Raw genomic sequence first — 22902 nt, 5'->3', positions numbered from 1 at the left:
TCCAGCGCCCTATCGCTATGGGATCTATGGGCTTTGTTTACATCATTACAATGTAATGAAGCTTTGCACAGCAGTAACTGAATCATGAGACTTGCATAGCAAAGGCTCATGTCCAGAATCCCCCTCAAGGCACTACTGTGTTCTGCAATTGAAGGTACGAGGGTTATATTATTTAATGACAGTGGTCGATGTCATGTTATCTGACCAAAACACTACTGAGCGGTCCTTAAAGTCTTCTGGCCATGTCATCAGAGCCACCCAGATGGGGAATAGCTCCAAGAAACCAATGTTACCTGTTAGGCCGCTTGTGTGCCACCACACCGGCCATGTTTGTGCCGACCACCAGTTTCCAAAGATTGCGCCAAACCCTACGCTCCCCGCCGAGTCGGTCCACAATCTTAGTTCGTCCGACGAGGCTGAGGGTTTGTTCCACACCACTCGACCGTTGAAGTCCGCCAGAAATGCCAACCAAATGAGCATGTCCTGGCGAACCTTCTTTAAGGCCCACCATAGCCTGTGCTATGGAACGCGAGAAAGGGTGAGCCATCGGCATCACTCTTAAGGCAAAATTAAGCTGACCCACTGTCTGTTGCAACTAGTGTAGGGTCACCTTTTCCTTTCGGAGACATTGTACCAAGGAAGCCCTAAACTTGGCCACCTTCTCCACCGGCAGACGGAAACACCCCTCCTCCGAGTCTAGTTCAATACCCAGAAACTCGAGTGAGGTAGATGGCCCCACCGTCTTACCTGGCGCCAATGGGACCCCAAAACCCCGCATGAGCGTGCAGAAGTCCTGCAACGCCTGCGACCAGTCCTGAGAGCCCGCTGGGCCCAGGAAGAGGAAATCATCCAAATAGTGCATCACCTGTCTATGCCCTGTGGCCTCGGTGAACACCCATTCCAAAAAGGAGCTAAACATTTCAAAATAGGCACATGAAATCGAACAACCCATGGGCATGCATTTATCCATGTAGAATTTCCCCTGAAACGTGAATCCCAGCAGGCGCTGGTCTTGAGGGTGTACCGGGAGTAACCTGAATGCAGATTCAATGTCTGATTTAGCCAACAATGCACGGGGCCCAGGCGATTCAACAGTACGACTGCGTCATCGAACGATGCATACCTCACTGAACATACCTCGGGGTCAATAGCTTCATTTACCGAGGCCCCCCTAGGGGCCGATAGATCATGGATAAGTCTATACTCCCCCGGGTCTTTCTTTGGAACCACTCCTAAAGGAGAACACACAAATTCCGCAACTGGTGGGCCGCCAAATGGACCTGCCACTTGCCCCAAGCTAACTTCTTTTGCTATCTTTCTGGCGACCACCGCAGGGTTGTGCTGAATAGACAGCTGGTTTTTACAGGAAGGGCTCCCCCGAAAATTGCCCACCGGGATCCTGAAGCCATATAAAAAGCCATCCCTCAAAGTCCCGGCGGACGCATGATCAGGGTATCGGTTCAGCCAAGGGGTCAAAGCCAAGATATCAACGGGCGAAGATGTTTGCTTCCGAGGCACCGCATCAATCCTGCTTGGATCCCCCCTTTCCTCCCGCGCTATTGGCTTTAGATCGGCAACTGGTTTCCGGGTGTGAGGAATTCCCACAGCCCGAACATGCGTGCCGAAACCTACACGTTCCCTGAGGCCTGGTACAGGTTCCTTTGTTAAATCCCCAACAAACCCCTCGTTTGCCTCCATTCCCGCCCGACCTGGGCTGGGAATCCCCCCGGCGCTTGCCCGAAAGGGCTGTGACGGTTTCTGATGGAATGGCCCAGAGCCACTCGTGCTTGGTACCGAAGTACCCGCTGGTCCCGGCAAGAGCTGAGCATGCCATGATACTGTATCCAAACAATCCCATGTCAAGGCCTGATTAAACTCCTTTGCTTCCTAAAGGCAACATCGTAACCCTTCCATTCATTTCCCCCATACTTCACATGGAAATTCATGATCCTGTTCTGATAACATGCTAAGTCAGTCAACACTTCTGGTTTACGCTCCCCGATAATTGCCGTGAAAATAGAAAAGGCCCTGACCCAGTTCACCATGGTCTCATCAACCCTGAATTCCGCCATCTTGGCCCGCCATACGCTGGGGTGCCATAGATCTTTCTGGGTCTTTGCGTATTCTAACTCACGATGGTCAGTCAAAAGCGAAAACATGTTAATATACTTGTCTCCCCACACCATTTCTTTTCTAACCATGGGAATATGTTGCGACAAACTTTCCCGCCTTGAGGGTACTGGGCCTCCCCCACCAATGGCAATGCTCTCTTACCGGCTTCAGCCGAGCTCCCAGCTGTGTCCGTTGTCTTCACCCGACCGTCAGCCGTGACCCCCGTCGCCATCTGCGGGGAAATAGAAGGTACATTCGCTGTCCTGGCACCTCTTGACTGCCGCAACTGCTCAATAATTAATCTGGCTTCTTCAGCCAGGTCTCCCGTAGCCGCTGATCCCCCTGCTCCCTTCTTTAGCCATGGTAATACCGCTGCTAACTGGAGTGCTAATTCTGGGGGCATCTGGGCATCCCCTAGTGGCGTGATCACCACGGGAATTGGTAAACCCCCATCCGGTCCTGGTACCGGGCCGGCCGCCGGCGCGACGGGAATGTCCGTGCCGGGACTCGGTGGAGTTACTACTGGGACTCCCCTTCTTTTTCTTACCCTTATCCCTCGGGGCAACGTTTGGCAGGGCCGGTCCTATGACCCTTTTAGGCCGCCCCGAGGGAGCATTCTGGGACTCCATCTGCTTCCTGACGGCCGCTAAGCCACGACCGAGCTGGTCAACTTTACCCAACTTTCGGTCCATCACCGCCACTTGGTTCACCAATGTGCGCAGCATTCTTTCCATCTCGGAGCTCTTTCCAGATTTCTTGCCAGGCATGACTTCGATCACTCCGTCCGACTCGACTCGCAAGGTGACTCGATCTTCCACACGCCTGATACTGAAAGAGAAAGACAAAGATTACAAGTTCTCAAAAAGTGCAGCTTGTTCCCTTGAGGGCTCACGAGCGACGAGTGGTGCAGCCTTCAGAGCACAGGAACAAGAGGAAGCTTCGTTGGATTCCCGCGCTATTTATCCATCTGCGGGAGGGCGGGGGCCCGCCCCAGGTACGCCCATCCGTGCACGGACTTCCGGGCAGGTGTCTAGGCCAACCTCTTCTGGGCGGTGGGGGCGTGCCCCGGCTACGCCGCTTTGGGCATACCAGCCGAAACACGCCCCCCGCCCACAATGGTTTCCCGGGGGATCGGGGCACCCATCCATACGTTCGGGGGGACCGAGTGGTCTCCCCTTTCCATTAGCTGCATTTTCAGTTTCTGTAGGAATTCCAGGTTGATTTCTTCAGTATGCAGGGTAGAGGATGTGGAGCATTCTGCTGTCTGTCTCCTTGAGTTCCTTAGTGCCACTGGCCTTTGGAATTACAGTGATTGCCCAAGATATAAGGTGTGTTTTGATTGTGGTAGAGTAAAGAGCACGCAGTTTGTACTTTTGAATTTTATTGTCATGGTCGGGTATCCATACTGGACCAGGGGAATGTTATGAGGCTTCAGTTGAAAATATCCCACTCCGCCTGATACTAACAGTCTAGCTGCTTCATGATGGTTGATATGAAAGCAATAGATTTGCTATTTCAGCAGACCAATATAGAAGGTGTGACTCTCGTTCTCTATTCACAATGGCAGTATATCGATTTAACACACATCAGTTGTTGTCCTGGATGTTGAGTGTTGCTCAGTGTGTGATGTGAGAAACTTAGAACCTTACAATATTCTTTGCACTAGTATATGGAAATATTTGGCGATTCCAGTGAAGTGGGGGTTTGGAACCATTCTTGACATGTTACCAGAGAACCAGTGGGAGTTTTGGTGGCATGTATTCAAGGTCTTTCCATGGTATACGATTAGGGCTCCCGGTTTTATGGTATTTATTTGTTTGTCATTTCCGTCTGTATTTATCCATATTTATTTTTTGCTACTTTGATCTGTCTTTATCCATATTTTTTGGGGGGTTTGGGGCAAAATTAAGCTGAAATTAGTATATTTTCACATTTATTCAACAGATAAATATGCACTCATGTTTGAATCCCTGCGAGGTTTCAATGCTGTGACCACCCGCAAAAGATAAATCAGAGCATTTATATGAAAATAAGCACATTTCAGTATCAACCTTGTGCATATCTACTGGTGTTGAAGCCTCTTTTCTAAAATTACTTTCTTTTTAACCCTTTTATCTATCAATCCATACATCTATTGGCCTGGCAGTCATGGCAGAAAGTATTTAGAATAACCCAATTTCCGTTTTTATCCACATTTTAAAATAAATACTGACAAAAAATGAATGTTTTCTGTCTGTATTTATCTGTAAAAATCTGTAAAAACTGAAAACTGGGAGCCTTATATACGATCTAAGCATAATGTTACAGTGTTGGGGGCGGGGGGTCCCAAGGAGTGGAGTTTAATTAGTTTATGATGAATATGTGAGACCATTGGCAATCTCCATGGTGTGTAATATGGGGGCCTCAGTAGATTACACATTTGACATCCTGAACTCTTGGGCCATTTCAAGATATAGAATCTGCGGTCGAGGAATCTGATGGCTTTATGAGAGCCACAGTGTGGTTTTTCAAGATGCGTGTTGTGACTTCTTGTGGGATGTGAAGACTTAGGTGTATTTGCTAGCATGCAATCTGAGCATGTCTAAAAATTCCATAAAAGAACTTGGGATATGATCTGTGGTGTAATATTTGAATGCTTTGATCATGGTATGAAATCTGAGCCTTTGTTTCTGTTGTTTAGAATTTAGGGACCTTTGGAGATTTTATGACGATATGTATGAGAGCAATAGGACATTTCATGTTATTGACCAGGGTGCCTTTTGGGATTCATGGTGCAGTGTTCAGGAATTAGTACAAAGGTGAATAGATTCATGTTTTGGCTCTTGAGCAATATGGAAAATCGAAAGTGGCGTTGTCTGAGGTGTTAATAACAGGAAGATATTGGAATTTAGCTCTAGTGGACACTGTTTTACTGGTCAATGTTTTCCTTCCATATCAGAGACCATCAGTGTTGATCAGACGGTGGCACAGGTTTTCCGTCTCAGACCCTATCAAGATGTCCATGTGAACGTTGTTGACCCTAAGGTGAGTTGGCAACCATCCAAAGTTAAAAAGCATCTGAGAACTGTTCAATGGAAATTTATATATAATGATGCAGTTTTGTAATGTATTAAAATAAGTGGATAAAATAGACAATGTGAAATGAAATTACGAGATTGCATAAATAAGTGCGGTTGGTCAAGCATCATATGATTAATTTCTACTTAGAAAAAATACAAGTAGCGGGATTGTTTACTTTTGTACCAACACAGAGTAGGTACTGATTTGATGAATTTAAAATAAATAGTTCCTAGTCATGTCTGCCAAGTGTCGCACCTATAGTGCACGTGGTGCAGTGTCACTGGATTGGAGAGGGTGATTGATGGGTCATTCTTTGTCTGAAATCTTTGTGGACTGTGGATAACATCAGAAAATGACATCTGTTTATCTTTGCATCTCTTTGTAGGATGTTACTCTAGACCTTGTGGAGCTAACCTTTAAGGACCAGTACATTGGGCGAGGAGATATGTGGAGGCTGAAACGAAGTTTGGTGAGCTTCTCTTTTACTCCACTCCGCTGGACTGCTGTGTTGCCTTGAACAAGTTATGATTGTTGAATGGCAAATAGCGCTGTTGGCATACAATGCTTTCCCAAAGGCTGGCTGTCCACAGTGTATATTAGTAGGAGAAAGTGTCATGGAATGCTGAAAGGGAACCCTCCTTTCGGGGTCCTTGGGTGGTTTATAGCATTAGTTTGCCCCTAAGATAGAGTAGCCCCAAAGGGAAACTGGCATTGGCAAAGACAGCTGGTCTTGTCAAGCTATAAATATCTCTGGTGTGATAGTTAATTTTTGGTTTATTTTGTATTGCAAGCCGATGCAGGTAAATAGAAAAATAGATTTAGAGCGCCTGAGGAATCGGCATGGGGGCTACTATGCACTAAGAAAAGTAAAGCAGTGTCTGGCCAGCGCTACCAGTAAAATGCACTCATTTACAAGATGCAAATGTGATTGAGCAAAAATGCTGTCACTGAGAGGGCAATAGATACAGTGGCGGAGGTGGGCTGGCCCATTGTCAGGCTCTGTATGTTATCTTCTGGATGGAAGTAAAATGTGAATGACACTTGAATAGACAGTGGCTAACCCAATGACCCTGTGTATTTATATGCATGCATTGTTTTGTATTAATTTTATATTTACAAGATCCTAGCAGATAGCTAAACCTGCAAGATTAGACATTTAGGGGGGGGCGTGGCTAGCAGCCGATGATGGCGGCAGCAACCTAGAGAGGCTCCCGTAGCTAGGCGGCTTCCCGCAACAATCCGCATGCCAATCCGCGCACTACTCAGCCCGGAGAGGGTGTACTGGGTGCGGTGACCGGGCGGCACCGGCGCAGAAAATTTGGGAGTGCCTGGACCCCGATTTCGGGGCGAAACTTCATCTCCATCCCTTGGGCGGAACGGGCCTGGTGACACGAGGCGAGCAGCGGTGTCGAGTGGATCCTGAGGCCGGGCGGAAGTTCATCCTCCCCGGCGCAACCATCCGGAAGTAGCCGACGACGCCATCGCCCGACACCTTTGGCTGGCGATCCTTCCCCGCCGGCTGCTCTATCCCTCCCGTGGAATACACAGTGACGCTGGGCATCTGTGCCCCTTGGCTGCGCTCGGCGCGGACCGGAGGTCCTGCACGGCACCAGACGCCATTTTTGCTGAATTGGCCGAGGACGCCAACGCTCCGCGGCGGCCGGCGACACTTGCATAGTACCAGCGGACGTTGGCATCCCACCACTGCTGAACCCCCCCTGCATTCCCTTTCCCCCCCCCCGTGGACAGCGGCGGACCTCCTGCCCGTTCCAGCTTGGACTTTGTCTCACTGGACAGCAATGGCGGGGAAGGGACAGCGACAGAATGCTGCTCAAGCGAGGCTCGGGAAATATGCCTATGAGGGCCAGTCGGCCACACAATCGGAGCAGCGCAAATCATTGGGGAAGGGTTCTGACAATGACGGCGCAAAAAAGGCCACGCTGGACGACGTGCTACGGACACTGGAGCAGGTGCAGGCCACGGTGGGTTCGACCGCGGCGGAGGTTACCCTGATCAGAGCCGACCTCCAGAAAATGAGCGAAAGGGTGAAGCAGGTGGAGGTAGTGACCAAATCGTTGATAGAAGACGTTTCGGACCTGCAGGTGGCAATGGAGAGGCTGCAGGCGGACAATAAACTTTTGAAAAGTAAGCTGGACGACCAGGAGGGGCGTTCCAGACGCAACAACGTCCGTATTTTGGGGGTCCCGGAGTCTGAAACAAAGGGGGCCATGGACCTATATGTTGAAGACCTTATAAAGACCAAACTGGCCCCGAAGGGACTATCAAACTTCTTCACAGTAGAACGGGCCCATCGGGTCCCGGGCGGGACGCCCACCCCGGGTGCAACTCCGCGCCCCATCCTGGCGAGACTCTTCAATTTTCGAGACCGCGATGCAGTCCTCCAGGCCGCTAGGGTGGCACCGCCCATCCAAATCCAGAATTCAAGGATTTCCTTTTTCCCCGACTACACGGCGGAGGTCACCCGCAAGAGGAGGACTTTCCTCGAAGTTAAAAAGTCGCTTCGCGACCAAGAACTGCCGTACTCCATGCTGTTTCCGGCCCGGCTACGAGTGGTAGCGGATAAGAAGGTCTGGTTTTTCGACTCAGCAGAGAATGCCAGGGAATGGCTGGATGGCTGGCGCACAGTGGACCGCACCTCTAACCGTCGACGCAACAGATCGGGGGGGACAAGCCGGCGGGGCTCCCGCTCCCCATCCAGGACCAGCGAGAATGGAACACCACCACAAGACCAATTGGGAGCGGCTGGCGGCAAATGAAGATGCCACAAGGGACTATCGGGTTACTCCTGAACTCTACTCCCACCGATTCTCTATTGAGCCGTTACTGGACACTGGCCCGGACGCCCGAGGGCTGCAGAGGGACCGCCTGCTTTGGGGGACACTCTCCCCCGACGTGCAAGTACTCTGTTTCAGCTATGGGTTGAGCGCTCTGCTAAGTTGGGGTGGCGGGCAGTTCTGAGTCCGTTTGGCAGGGAGGCAGGGTGGGGGGTGTTGGGGGGGGGACTTGTTTGGTTTTACGGGAAATTCATGCTATCGTATGAACAATGTAGAATGGTCTGTGCTGTTTACTGGAACGATGTTGAGAGGGCGGGCCATGTGCTGCGGGTTCAGGCCCCTGAGTTTCGAGGGTGGTGGGTGAGCGCCGTAACGTGATGCAGGCGGGTGAGACGCGATTGGGCGGCTCCTCCCTCAAGCTTCTGACATGGAACGTGCGTGGATTGGGTGATAAAGTGAAGCGAGGCCTGGTTCTGTCCGAGGTCAAGCGACATAAACCTGACCTCATACTCCTTCAAGAGACCCATCTAATGGGTACTGCCACCAAGGCCCTGGACAGGCGGGGGTACTCAATGTTGGCCCACTCCGAATTTTCCACTGGGTCCCGGGGCACAGGTATCCTGCTTAGAAAATCCTCAACTTTTATCACCATTTGCACAAAAACCGACTCACAGGGCTGTTTTGCGGCAGTGAGTGGTCAATGGGAGGGGCGCCCCCTGACAATAGTATCAGTGTACATCCCGCCGTCCTTACACTCTGTGATGCTGCCTGCCCTAGGCGATTTCCTACTGTCCCTCCCCGAGGGTGACACCTTGTTGGGCGGGGACTTTAATTCCCCTGCCGACCCACTACTCGACAGGTTCCCCGCACCCGCTCTCCCCGGGGGTCCTTCCAGATTCCAAAGGTTCCTTGAGGCGTTGGGGCTGGTAGACATATGGCGGCACGTCCACCCTACATCACGACAGTACACCTTCCATTCCGCCGTCCACAATAGCCTGTCCCGCATAGACCACTTTCTGGCGCTCGGGGATGGTTTGCAGCGCGTAGAGGAGGTGCTCATTCATCCAAGGGGCATTTCGGATCACTCCCCACTGACTCTCACCATTACCTCACAAACACGCTCACGCCACCGTGTCTTCCCGATGCATGCCTCATATCTTAAGGTGCCGAAGGTCCGAAAAGCACTGCAGACCGCCACAACACATTACTTTATAGAGAACGAGCCTACCGCGGCCTCGGCTGAGGTGCTATGGGAGGCCTATAAGACTGTCCTGAGGGGGCAAGCCATTAGCTCCATAACCTCATATAGGCGAGAACAGGCGGCGGACCATTTGGCGCTCGAGATACGACTGCGCGACGCAACCGCAGCCCATGAAGCGGGCCCCACTGACGACACACTGCATGCGCTCACGCTGGCCCAGCGTCTCTATACAGACCATGCTCGACACATTGCCCAAGGTCACATCTCTGACACACAAAACCGAGTGTACGATCTGGGGGACAAAGCAGGGAAGATGCTGGCCTGGCTAGACAAAAGGGGCGGGAGTGCCAGGGGGATCCAACGGGTCAGGGATGTCCTGGGGAACGTTCACACGGACCCAGCTCGGATAGTAGAAGAGCTGGCTGCCCACTTCGAGAAAGTCTACACCCCGGAGCGGGACGTCACGGCCATTGCGGCCCAAAGCGCACTGTATGATCTGCACATCCCGGCGCTGTTGCCCGAGGCGGCGGCTGAGCTTGAGACGCCGTTCACTGCTGATGAACTGCGGATCGCCATTGGGGCCCTGCATACGGGCAAGGCGCTCGGACCAAACGGCATTCCAATTGAATGGTTCCAGGACCGCACTGCTGTTATTAGCCCATACCTGCTTCGAATGTATGAGGAGTGCCGTATGGCGGGGGTACTCCCGTTAGACCAACGAACGGCCACGATAGTGGCTATCCCTAAGCCTGGCAAACCTCCGGAGGAATGCTCCTCATACCGCCCTATATCCTTACTCAACGCAGAAAGTAAAATCCTGGCGAAACTGCTGGCAAATCGTCTCCTGCCCCACCTCTCTGATCTAATTCACCCAGACCAGTCCGGGTTCATGCCCCACAGGAACACCTCACTCAATCTACGACGGGTGCATGGGGTGTTGGCCAAAACGGATGAACTCGACGAACCAGCGGCCATCTTGGCCTTGGATGCCAAGATGGCCTTTGATATGGTTGAATGGGCCTATCTCTTCGAGGTTCTCCAGTACATGGGTTTCGGCCCTGTTTTCATATCCTGGATTAAACTGCTGTACACTGGGCCGGTAGCGCATGTGGTGGCGAATGGCCACATTTCGCGCTCCTTTCCGCTCAGACGCGGCACTCGGCAGGGCTGCCCTCTTTCCCCCCTACTATTTGCACTGTCGCTAGAGCCCTTGGCAATCCGCATCAGGACCACCCCCTTGCTCAAGGGGATCCAATGGAGGGAGGGCTGGGAAGACCGCATTTCGCTCTACGCGGATGATATGCTTGTATACCTGACGGATCCTGACCGTGGCATCCCGGCTCTTTTAAGTATCTGCAATGCCCATGGGGAGGTGTCGGGCTACACAATTAATTGGACTAAATCTGAACTATACACCCTGGCGGGCGGCCCGCCCACGGTTGGCTCAGACTGCCCCTTGCGGTTGGCCGGCACGTCCTTCAAATATCTTGGTGTTCATGTTACGAGTGACCCGACGGAATTTGAAAAGTTGAACTTGGAGCCACCGCTGGACCGCCTCAGGCGAGATGCAAGCTTCTGGGCAGGATTACCGCTAACGATGCTGGGAAAAGCAGCCCTCTTTAAGATGAAATCCCTGCCCCGCTTTCTGTATATTCTGGACAACACCCCCTTTGCAGTGCCCCCCAGGTACTTCAAAAGGGTGGCGGCAGTGGTCACCAGTCTATTATGGCACAATCGCCCGGCACGGATAGCTCACGCCAAACTCTGTAAAGGTTGGTACGAGGGTGGCATCGCACTCCCTAACCTTCAACTTTATTATTGGGCGGCTCAGCTTAGACCGATTAATCAATGGCTGCATGCATCACAATCGGACCCTGCATTCCAGGCGGATCGGACCCAGCTGGGGGCGGGTACCCTGCTGGCCCCGCTCTATGACAGGCGTAAGCTCAGGTTGTTGAGGGGGCCCACGAAGATCACAGTTTCCGTCTGGCACGCAGCCACCGCTGCGCTAGGCTGGAAAGATACTATCACTAAGCTCACCCCGCTTTGGGATTCGCGTGCTCTGGGCAACCTTCGGACCAGTAAAGGGTTCTCCCGCTGGGACGACATAGGCATCTCAACAGTGGGAGACATGTGGGACCATGGGGCTGTCATCACGTTCGCCCGCCTGAAGGAACTCTACGAAATGGGACCACATGAAACCTATCGGTATGTTCAAGTGCGTCATGCTCTGCTGGCGGTTATTCCGGTGGGGTCAACTCTCCCAGAGTCATCCCCGCTAGAGGATCGCCTCCTAACTGACTATATGGTGGAGAAGGCCACCTCCCTTACCTACCGGAAACTCCTGAATAACTCCCCAGACCCGCTAGTGCCTCTTAAGGGAAAATGGGAGCAGGACGTGGGGGAGATGGATGAACACGAATGGAACGAGGCACTGGCATCCCCTAAAGAGGCGGGCATATCCTCTAGAATGAGACTCATCCAACTCAAGGTTCTGCACAGGACATACTACACCAGAACATTGCTTCATCGCATACAGCGAGCCCCTGACCCCTTCTGCTTGCGCGGCTGTGGGGAGGAGGGCACACTACTCCATACACTCTGGGACTGCTCCCTCATACAAACATACTGGCGTCAGGTCATGCGCACCGTCTCACAAGTCCTAGAGGTCTCAGTGCTTCCTGAACCACGTCGCTGTCTTCTTAATGTGTGGGAACCAACTGACCTGTCCCGACATGGTCGCATCTGGGTGACGATTGGTATGATGATGGCGAAGAGGGACATCGCGCAGCGCTGGGGGGTGGCAGATCTGCCGAAGGCCTCCCAATGGTGTGTGAATATGGATAGGACCATGGTCACGGAGCGGGCGGTGTATTTATCCAGGGGGTGCCCGGCCAAGTGGAACAAAGTTTGGTCCCCGTGGAATGTTTACCGGGGTGAGATTTGTGAGCCACTCCCTGAAGGGGACACACCGGAGTCGGATGAGGATGAGTGACTGAGAGGGGAGGGCATGGGGGTGGGAGTAGGGGCTGCACTGGGTGGGGGAGTTATAACGGAATGGGGCAATTGCTACGGTACTTACCAAAATGTGAAAAGCGCAAATTGAATGGACTCAGAGGCACATTTCCGCCTGCATGGCATTCAGTTTCTTGTGTCGATGGCAACGTGATTTCCCGAAGTTTGAATGTTTTTCTTTTTAGGTATTAAACAAAAAACGGACACCTCATAATTTGGCAAGGACCATTCGCAACTCCTTCTTCACAATTTCCTTTCGGTGCCTTATCCTCAAGTCCTCATGACAGCATGTACTGTGTTACTGCATATTTATTGCTTATACGCCATGTTAGCGGCCGGCCCGGTCGGGTTGTAGGCCACGTGCTGTGTACTAATCTGTGAAGAATCAATAAAGGTTTTCAACAAAAAAAAAAAAAAAAAAAAAAAGATTAGACATTTAAAGAGACACACTTTAGACATGGGGTGAAGCAGACCTTCTGGCGGGGGGATGAAAGACTTAAACGTCTCCTATGGTAATTGAAAGAAGCACTCCAATCGAGGATGAAGAAGACCTGGTGAATTTTGGGTCAAGGGAAATGGATAGTGTGTCTGTTGTAAGCAACCATCTCACTCTGAAGTGCTGGGGATCATTGTCCACCCTCTAGCAATATGTGAAGTGAGAAGCAGGGAGCCTGAGTTACAGAAACAACTCCACTGTTGTAGACAAAGCTATGGGAAGGGCTGAAATGACCCATTGGCACTGAAAATGATGAGGGAGTATGTAAAGTGTAGAAAAGGAACCATTCTACTGAGAATAAGGAAGTTATGAAGTTATAACTGTGGCAGACAGTTCCCCTGAAGGGAAGGGTCATGGAGTAGGATGAATTAGCCACTTGTGGCTGTGTTACTGAGGAAGAGGCATTGGGTGGGAGGGGTGTAAATTGGTAGAAATCACACTTGGGAGGGGCAGGGGTTTGTGGGCATAGAAACAAAAGAGGAAGATAAAGACGAGCAGGTAGATATGGGGCTGTGCCATGTACACTTTCATTGCACAGATGTGATAGAGCTGAAAGGAGTTGGTTACTAATATATTGGTTCAGGGGATATCATAATTTGATGAGAGAAGAGAGGGAAAGATTTAATATTATGCTGAGCGGCATGGGGGTAAGTTTGAAAGGAGGGTTTGTGATTGTTGTATTCCCCTCTTCTTTCACTCCCAGGTCAGTACATGTGCGTACATCACACAGAAGGTGGAGCTTGCTGGCATCCGGTAAGTGCTGAACTGTAATCAACTTCTACAGAGCTCCCATCCCTATCTGGTCTGAAACAGTGGTCAGAGGGATAACATATAAGACTCAGTGCGGCCAAGTGTAAAACTATGCAAACCCACAGCAGCAGTGCAGGAGAAGGGAGGGATTGAATGTAAACAGTGGAGCAAACTGAAGGCAGGCTTTGAGGTAAACTGAAAAGAATGGCTGATCGAAACAAGGGGAGAACATTAGGAAACAGGCGAAGAAAAATTAAGAAATGCAATTTAGGAATCTGAAAAGAAACACCAAAAGAAACTGAAGGCAATTGAGGAAGGAAACGAAAGGGAAGAAATCAAGAGAGCTGATGGGAGAAATTGAAGTGAGAAAAAGGCAGATAGAAGGGAAGCAAAGGGGAAAACTCTTAAGAGAATCGAGGGAAGCAAAAGAGGGAAACTGAGAAAACAAAACGGACACAAAGGAGAGAAACTGGAACAATATAATGGAGGAACCAGGAATGATTGTGAGAAACCCAAGGGAAACATTTTAGTAAATGGATGGATAGCAATGAAAAGAAAGAAAGGAAATGATGAAGAGACAGTGAAGTGTGTTATCAGCATGAGACTGAATGGAAAGGATAGAGAAAGGGGAAACGAATAATGAAGTGAGATAATGGAGGAAAACAAAAGTTAAGTCAAGTAGAGAACCCAAAACAAACTGATGGAGGAAATTAAACAGAATTAAGGGAAATAAATGTTTGAGAACATTGAAAAGAGCAGAGGAAGAAAAATGTAGAGCAATATTGCCAGAATACAGATTAGTAAATATTGAATTTCAAAAGTATCATAGCAAAAATGTAAGTAAGTAGAGGTTTACTATACTAAACTCCACACATATGTACCTTCATGCTATTATATATACAGGGCGCAAAGATGTGGAGACTAGAATAGTAAATCTGTTCTCACCTATATATACTTTACCTTGCCCATATTCTGGTCATTGATATTTTTGTAGAACAATATTCTTGTAGCCGATGTGCTGTTTGACTTGTCGGGGAGGTTTCTTTAGAGCCTAAACTTCTGGTTATCATTTCCCTTTGCAGGGCCCAGGCAGGGGAGCTGTGGGTAAAGAGTGAGAAGGTGACATGTGGATACATCAGTGAGGATACGCGGGTAAGCGAGGAACTCTTCCATTCCTCTCGCAAGTGGTTGCTTATATCCGTCTTGTTCTACGGAGTTCATTCTTGGAAACAATTCCAGTGATAACAGTGATACTAGAGTTACTCTGGTTCAGCTACTCTATTGTATGCGTCCAGAATGTTTTTGGATTGTCATAATGTGTTTTCAAAATATGGTTCTCTCTCTCTCTCTCCTTCTCCCTCTCCTTCTCCCTCTCCCTCTCCCTCCCCTTTCCAATATACCATAGTGAATACATTGGTATTGAGAGCCTGATGGCTCAATGGACTAATGCATCCATTGCCGTGATCTATGTTTGATACCATTGTAATAGGTTTCAACATTACACAGTCCAATAGCCTTTCATTTTTCCAAGGTTAATAAATGGATTACCATTGTCTTGAGTAACAACGAACATCTTGTATCTGCCAATATCGGCGAGATACTACCCTTGGAGTGAATTTACACTTTACAAATGGCCTATGATTAATTATTATTAGCATACTTCATTGAATACAATAGTTATGTCTTAAAGAATGTTCTGTTCCAATGAGGAACGAATGCAGCAATGTTTTGTGTACTTTTTCGACATTTAATAAAGAAATTACGATTTAAAAAACAAATTCTTCCAATTCCTCTGTAGTGCAAGCCATGTAGTAATTAATGGTCAAACCAAGAAATGTTTCATATTGTATTGATGGCACTGTAAAAGCAGAATTGTATTCTTATAGTGGTTAACCTCTTTGTATATGTGTTCCTTCCCCCCAACATTCTTTTTACCTGTTCCTGTTTGGGCCTCCTGCTCTAATCCCCACCCCTTTGTCTGTTCTGTCCCTTTACTCTGCGAGCCCTGAGCCATCATGCTTTTTCTGTTTTTTGGGCCAATCGCGAGAGCTGCAACAGGGCCATGTTTGGCGTTTTGATCTACATCCTGCGTGTTCAGTCTTTCAAAGCTTTGCCCTGATCAAGACCTCGTGATTAGAGAGCAAAAATCGTTGGATATTTGCTGTGATTGTATGATTACCTTTAAACAAGAAAAATAAAGAAGTCTGTTACCACTATAAGTTGGAAGTTCCTTAATTATTTTCTTGTATGAAATCATGAATTGACTGTTAACATACATGCTACTCCAAAATTGTGGTGTGTCTCATCTATTCGAAATTGCATTTTGTTTAGGGTCTTGTACAGATGTTCCTTGAAGGTGGGCAATACTTATATGGACTAAAAGGACATATCATGGGGTGCATTTTTTCTTGCACCTTTACTGTCCAATTTTTTGTGGGACTTGTATAAACGCATCTTATCAATCTTTATGGACCATATATTCTCCTAGCCACAGGGTTATTATACGAGAAGGGAGTTAGCCCACTGGGAGACAGCAGGGATCACCGGTGAGGGGTATGTTTAGAGAGGGTAGCCTGTCCACATTGGAGACAATAGTAGATCTGAGTGGACTTGCCAGTGGACAAGTTCTGGTAATGACGTTGTACAGACTACAGAAGATTACAGATACAGAACTATAGACATGTGAAGTGATATACTTGTTGTACCCTATGGGAATGGTAAGAGGTTAATCACTTTGTTCTGTAAAGAGTTGTGAATTACCCCTGTGCGGATTAAGATACACATGATAACAAATAGGATCGAGCACCTGCTACTGAAACTCCCATCTCTCAGTATGTGGTGACATCCTGTTGCAATTGGCCAATGCAGAGAGGGAGGCATTAGCCAGAGAATAGAAAAGAGGGCTGAGAAAACACCCATATCACACCAGTGGGATGACCTCTTGCACTTCCTTTTGCAAAGGGATAAAATGACAGTAAGCCACCGTGAATTACAGAAAATAAACTTACAAACAAAACGAAGTAAGACTGCCATGGATGTACAGCTGTGGTTTGTAAACTGCTCACTTCAAACTATTGTGACCGAAAGATAACGCCCACATACAGAGGTTGGTATTGTCGTTTATATCAAGATTGCTGTTCCTCAGTTGCCCTAAGGTGATGGCCAAGAAGGACAGGACCCCCATTGGCATTACTTTATTTCACCTCATTCATATGTTACATAGCTTATCTTTAGTCTCCAAACATCCCTGTGACCTTTGTCTGACTCAAAATCGGGAAAAATGACAAACTCTGAGAGCGCCTGAAACCTTTTCCATCACCTCCATACCATTCATTCGCTTCAGACCTCAATCCTAAATAGTATCTTTAGCTTGAAGTCTTACTGTACTGTAGCAACCAGCTTGTGTTCTTTAAATGCCTCTGCAGTTCTTTTTACTTTTTTCTCCTCATTTCTCTTCAGAATGTAAATTCTCTGACTGTCCTGGGTTATGTCTCTAGTGTGAAGCATCTGTGACAAGAGACTCCTTCTTTCCCATCACTAATACCCCGTGATCACCTGAGGAATGCTGTGCAGGAATCAAATAGAGAACTTTGATCACTGGTGGAGCCACAGGCTTTTGTTATAGTTTTCCATTTCACTCCTCTCAATCTATCCAACTCTAAAGTTGGCCTGTTTACATTTGAAGCAAATACCAAACTACACGTCCACAAGAAGATGACCACAATATTTTTTATAGCTTTCTCTTTAGCCAGAGAGTTGTTTTAAATCTTTTGCATTGAGAGACTTCGTTTAAAACCATATTTATTTTGGACATCTTGTCATACCTTGATGTACCCGTATTATTCAGTGGGCCAATTTATTATGGGAATGCACTCAAGTGATGCCTCCTACCGAGTGGGTTGGTTGGTCACTTCACCCATATCCCTTCCTGTGCCGTGAACCTCCGGCCCGAATTAGATTTTTGGCTTCTCAACTGTTTTTCAGCTTCCTCCACTTTCTACTTCCTCCATACCCTTTGAGTACTGTCACTAGCTAGCGAGGATAGCCGGTTGCCCGCAGTCTCATTCAGATGTGGTTGTCATCAATCCATTGTGTGTGGTAGAGGGGTGGCGTGGGTGGATGCTAAACTCCAAATTATTATGCCTTCGCCAGAACATCTTTTCTTAGATCATTGATCATATCCCTATGTTGTCCTTCCTTTCCTCCAAGCAAGGAGTGCCAAAGCAAAACACAGAAAGCCCAAGATGTAGAGGTGCACCTGGAAGAGGATCCATCCTGATTCTTAGATAGCTTCCCCCCAGTCTCCCTTTGATTAACCATTGATTCCCTCTCTTTCTACAGGTCGTCTTCAGATCCACTTCAGCAATGGTGTATATTTTAGTCCAGATGAGCTGTGAGATGTGGGACTTTGACATCTATGGTATGTATGGGATATTGCAGCAATACAGTTAGATATCAGTACCCGGGAGAAGAGAGGAATGGGATGATCTGGATTGGATACACAGTAAAATGCAGAAATAAATGGTGAGGTGCACTGAGTGGCGAGGGACGTCTTGAGAGACACTGATGCACATTAAAGAGAGCTCATGGTGAGAGACCCATTGGTGCTGTATCGTGAGAGTCATGAAATTATCGGAGTGGCCACCCCTAGTCACATGAGCAGCTCCATTTAGACTAAATGATGAGCGTGGCTTGTGGGACAATAACCCCAGTGGTTCATGGAGCAGTAATGAGCACAGAACCCAAACTCCTGAACTATGAAAATGGCACTTGTTTATTCATTTTGTACAACACCAACCATCTACCCCCGCACACCCAGGTTGCTTCTCTTGAGCCTGGAAGGGAACACGTTTTTAAAACATTGGTGTGGAGCTCATGAGCACAGTCAATAATGTCACTTCTGCACCATTGGACCTTGATTTATGGTCATAGGTGTTTGAAGCATTCTCTTTTCTTGAAGTCTTAGCCAAGGTACAATCTTTGCCATGTATATTATATGTACTTGTAAATAGATGATGCAATGCAATGTGCAGTGTTGATTTTTACATATGGACAACACATTTATGCATACCTACCTATCATTTCATAGCAGAAAACAAGATCATTTCATAAAACAAATAACACATGTATTTCACCTGCCATGCAGTAAAACTCATACTACACGATACAAATGTTGCTCTAAGAATCTCTGATATTTCCCTTTATATTTGAAATGCATCAAGTAATATCACTGATGCTGCTTCTTGTCTTGAGTATGCCATGGGACAGTGGAGCACCTTGAAATGCATGGTGCCCTGAGGGTTGTAGTAGTGATATTTTTATTAGTGCTTTGATGTGCCCCCTGACTGTGCGTGTGCTACATAAAAAGCGTTATCACAAATGCAAATAGTGAAATTAACACTTAAAAGTCAATTACGTGTTGTAAAACAGCATATTTTCTGCATACAAAGGTACAAAGGGGAAGTTGACCTGTGCATGACTTAAAATAACATTTTAAAATAAAGGAGCTGGCCAGGTTAGTTGGTGCATTTGAAAATAGCATATTATTCAACAGGTATTAAACAAATAGTCTGCACTTAATTTTCCAATTCTTGGTGTTAAGAGTTTAATACTTGAGGAATAACTAGCAATTGCAGCCCTATCTGTGCCTCAGACTCACTAGAGCTCCATGTCTCTGATACCCACCGGCTTTGTTTGGGGAAGCTAATCGCTGGCAACACTCCCTTCCAGAAAGGAGGCACCTGACGATACCTCAACCCCAGCGAAGGTTTATCCAGTAAATCCAGTGAATGTTCCTGGCCTGACCCTTGCACTCTTTATTGAAAAAGAAAAATGTTTTATTTTCCTTTAATATTACAGATATTGTGCATACCATCAGGCATGGTATACCATATGAAAGTTGCATACATTGAATTTATGTTTCAGTTCCCCCACCCTTCCCACCCCTTCCTATCTGGTTCTTCTGGTTATAACCAGAGTTGACAAACAACTTAAGTTTGCATCCCTGATTCCTGCCCGTTGAGCCCTGCTTTTTGCCACCAGAGGTCCCAGGTATTCCAGTATTTCCATATACATTCCTGCCCTTTGTAAACAGCTTTCTCTATTGATAATTATTTGTACCGTCTCCACTCTGTCAATGTGGGTGATCCACATTCCTCATCTTCTTGGTATGTCATTCTTAGCCACTAGGACTCCTATCCCCACTAGAGCCTTTCAGCTTGCAGTGCCTTTCGAGCAGTCAATAATGCCAAAAATTGCTACTTTAGGATCCAGTGCCGCCGGGTATCACACCACTATTTCTAGTTCAGAATGAATTTGTTGCCATTAACATGCAGTTACCAGGCAAGTCCAGATTGCATGCAAAAAAGCACCCTTTGGGCAACTAGGGGAGCATGCTCTATCCATGTGCCATAGACTAGTGGGTGGAAATTGACTTTATGGAGATACTTAAATTGGATTCTTCTAATGCCTGTGCAATTTCCAGTTTTTGAGTCATTGAGTTTGGCAAAAGAACAGCGAAAAAGAGGGTGGAGAAAATGCCCCGGTTTGATCTGTTAGGACTCCTGGGTTCACCTGCCACCAACTGGCATGCATTTCCACCGTGGCCTCTGCCTCTGGGGACCATGGGTCCTGTGCTCAAGCAACAATATCAAATTCCACTCTCCAGCGGCTTACAGGGGGGATCCTCTCCTCAGCACCAGACTGCCTTCTCACTTCCTCATTTAGTTACCTGCTTCTAGGCCCATGGCCCTGTTGACAGGCGAAGCCGTTCATCCTGGTCCACATTGCTCTGCCTTTTTCTCCTTCTCTGTAGGGAGAGTGGAAAGAAAGGATACCCCTGCTCATTCCATGGTATTTCTCAGCTCACCTGCTTGCAGCCCGTTGAGGCGCTGTCACGGCTACTGTCTCCAGCACAAATGGCGCCAGGCAGTGCCCCCAGTTCCTGGCACCAGGCTCTTCTCATCCGCTTTCTCAGGAAGGGGGGCCTGCAATGACACGGGCCTGGTACGGTACCCCGCCACTCATCAGGTGCCCACTGGTGATGCACAGCACCCCGGGCGAGCACACAACAGCAGTATTAGTTGAGGCCACCTGTTCCGATCGCCATGTTACAGCTGCCTTTATTGTAGGCTCATCCTCAATAGTGTCTGGTGCAGTGGAAGCCTGATTTTTGGCTACAGCGGGCCTTCTTCCTTTCTGTATACTCGGTCATCCACATGTGCCCTCAGTGGGGGACCGGCAATGGTAGAATGATGACAGATGGTGGGGGTTTCAGGGAGATGTCAGATCAGTGTACACCATCATGTCCAGCTAGCCATGGCACTGACCCTTGCACTTTTACCATAAATTGTGAGACTTTGACCCAGTGAGTCCTAATTACCTGTCATGTGCTTGTGTGCTGTGTGATGCCACATGGTTAATGGCTTTCTTCACGATGTCCTCGTTCTCTGCTCTGTCACAGGTGACCTGTACTTCGAAAAGGCAGTGAATGGCTTCTTATCAGATCTCTTCACAAAGTGGAAGGTAGGTCTAATATCTGAATAGTTTTCCCATGGAGACCTCACTTATTTCTCTTGGCATTTGCTCCTTGGGAGTTTGTCACCTGCACCCTGCAGACTCTCACTCTGCTTCCATTCCAATGTGTGCTTTCTGTATGCTTGTATTGTGCTCTTATGCTCTGCCTGTCTTTTGCTCCTTCATCCCTCTTCTTTTTGTATCGTTTCCTATCTAGTCTCATTCTTTTCCTCTTATTCTCTTTAATTTTTTCTCTTTCTTTTTATTTCCCATTTTCTCCTAGTGATTTCACGTTGTTGTTTTTCCCATTTTAATTATTTTCTCTCAATCTTTCTCTCTTTTCTTTGTATTGTATTTGTAATGTTCTTTGCCTCTTGTTCTCTTTTCTTGTTTTTCTGTCTTTGTCTTTCTAAAATGGCACATCTTTCTACTTTTCATGTTATCTATTATTGTTTGGATTATTTTGCACGGTAAATAAAATCTGCTCTTTACATATTTTAAGTTATATATGCAGTACCAACGTTTTCCACAATAAGTCAAATGTGCAAGAAAATGAATCAGTACTATGAAATAGACGACTGTGTCAAGGCTGTTTATGTGGTAGCTGCTCAGTGTCCCAGCATTTACTCCAATAAAGTCTTGTTCAAAAACATTTCAAAACAAACATAAACATATTACAAATAACATACCCAACAACTCTTGCTTTTCATCCAGCAATTACATTTATCAGGCTTGTAGTCCATGCGATCGTTTATATCTGTCGGAGTAAAAATTCTGTATCTGTTCTAATATTACTTACACAATTCCTTATTATGATGCTCTCTGTTTTCACCCATTGCCCTGGCTCTCATCATGCTGTCTTCATTTAGTTTCATTTTGTATGTTGGTTTATGCTCAAGATCTTTGCTTGGTAGTAAGATACGCTGGCCCTATTACCTCAGCCAAGGTTGTCATTGTGTCTGATGGATTGTTCAGGAACTTACTTTGAAACTGGGGCCTCACTACTAATTATGTTCCTTTTTCTTCGTTGACACCAATTCTGCAGGTGCTCAAAGCTTTAGATTTCTAGTTCAAGTCTCAAAAGTTGGTCTGGATACTCAACTCAAGGCTTTAATATTCTATTTTGTTGTGATCAATGCACAATCTTACTACTGTAGGGTTACTTTCTTTGAACAGCAGTTCCTAATTTGAGACTGTACACATTTCACATACACACCTTTGTCATTTTGTTTGAAAGCATCCCATGTAGGCAGAGGACTCATTTGTGTAGATATTCAATTTATTGCCAGATGTACAACACTTTTTTGCGGTTGCAAACAAGAGATCGGCCCGTTTGCGACCTCGAAAAAGGTTAATAGCTTGTACAAATGCTATTTTGCGAGTCACTGACTCGCAAAATAGCGCTTGCGACTCTCGCTTTTAGGAAGGGGCCCTTCCTAATAGCGAGACTCACTGCCATGTACTATTGTTTTGTGACTGAATTTGCTGCCGCAAAACGCTCGCAGTTTATCCCCTACTTCAAGTAGGGGGTAAACCACTCGTAAACGGTTAAGGGTCCCCAGGGGACCCCTTCTCCTTTGTAAATGTGTGTGAGAAAATATTTAACAGCAGGCAGTGGTCCCAGGGATCAACCAAGATTACAACTGCGATCAATAACTGACTGGATTGATTCTTTTGAGGATAACATATGGTCCCACAAACTGTTGAAACTTGTGTTGCACTTTGAATTTTAGATTCTTGGTGGACAACCACACCCTGGTAACTTCTTCATATTGTGGCCCTTTTTGTCCCTTCATATCAGCAAATCGTTTGTACTGCTCTTTAGCTGCTATCACATGTTTATGTGTCTTTTTTGCAATGTCAGACAATTGTCTTATATGTTCTACTATATGAGCTACTGAATCCTGCTGGTATAGTATCAATAAAGACAAGTAATGCGGATGCTAACTACACGTAAT

At 47.3% G+C, this 22902-nt stretch overlaps 1 protein-coding gene across 7 annotated transcripts in view; it reads left to right on the top strand.

Moving 5' to 3' along the window:
* DEPDC5 (DEP domain containing 5, GATOR1 subcomplex subunit) overlaps window positions 1–22902 on the top strand; it is a 592834-nt gene that overhangs the window by 37260 nt on the left and 532672 nt on the right. For all 7 annotated transcript variants that reach the window (XM_086942813.1, XM_086942812.1, XM_086942810.1 and 4 more), the window contains exons 5-10: window positions 5051–5136; window positions 5558–5641; window positions 13383–13432; window positions 14512–14581; window positions 17771–17849; window positions 20892–20953. In XM_086942813.1, the coding sequence (XP_086798939.1) occupies window positions 5051–5136; window positions 5558–5641; window positions 13383–13432; window positions 14512–14581; window positions 17771–17849; window positions 20892–20953 (431 nt within the window). The remainder of the gene's footprint in view (window positions 1–5050; window positions 5137–5557; window positions 5642–13382; window positions 13433–14511; window positions 14582–17770; window positions 17850–20891; window positions 20954–22902) is intronic.

Source organism: Lissotriton vulgaris, chromosome 11, assembly GCF_964263255.1.
Source record: "Lissotriton vulgaris chromosome 11, aLisVul1.2, whole genome shotgun sequence".
In the NCBI taxonomy this organism is placed as follows: domain Eukaryota; kingdom Metazoa; phylum Chordata; class Amphibia; order Caudata; family Salamandridae; genus Lissotriton; species Lissotriton vulgaris.
Note: the sequence above shows the minus strand (reverse complement) of the source record. Positions and strands in the feature narration are given on the sequence as shown.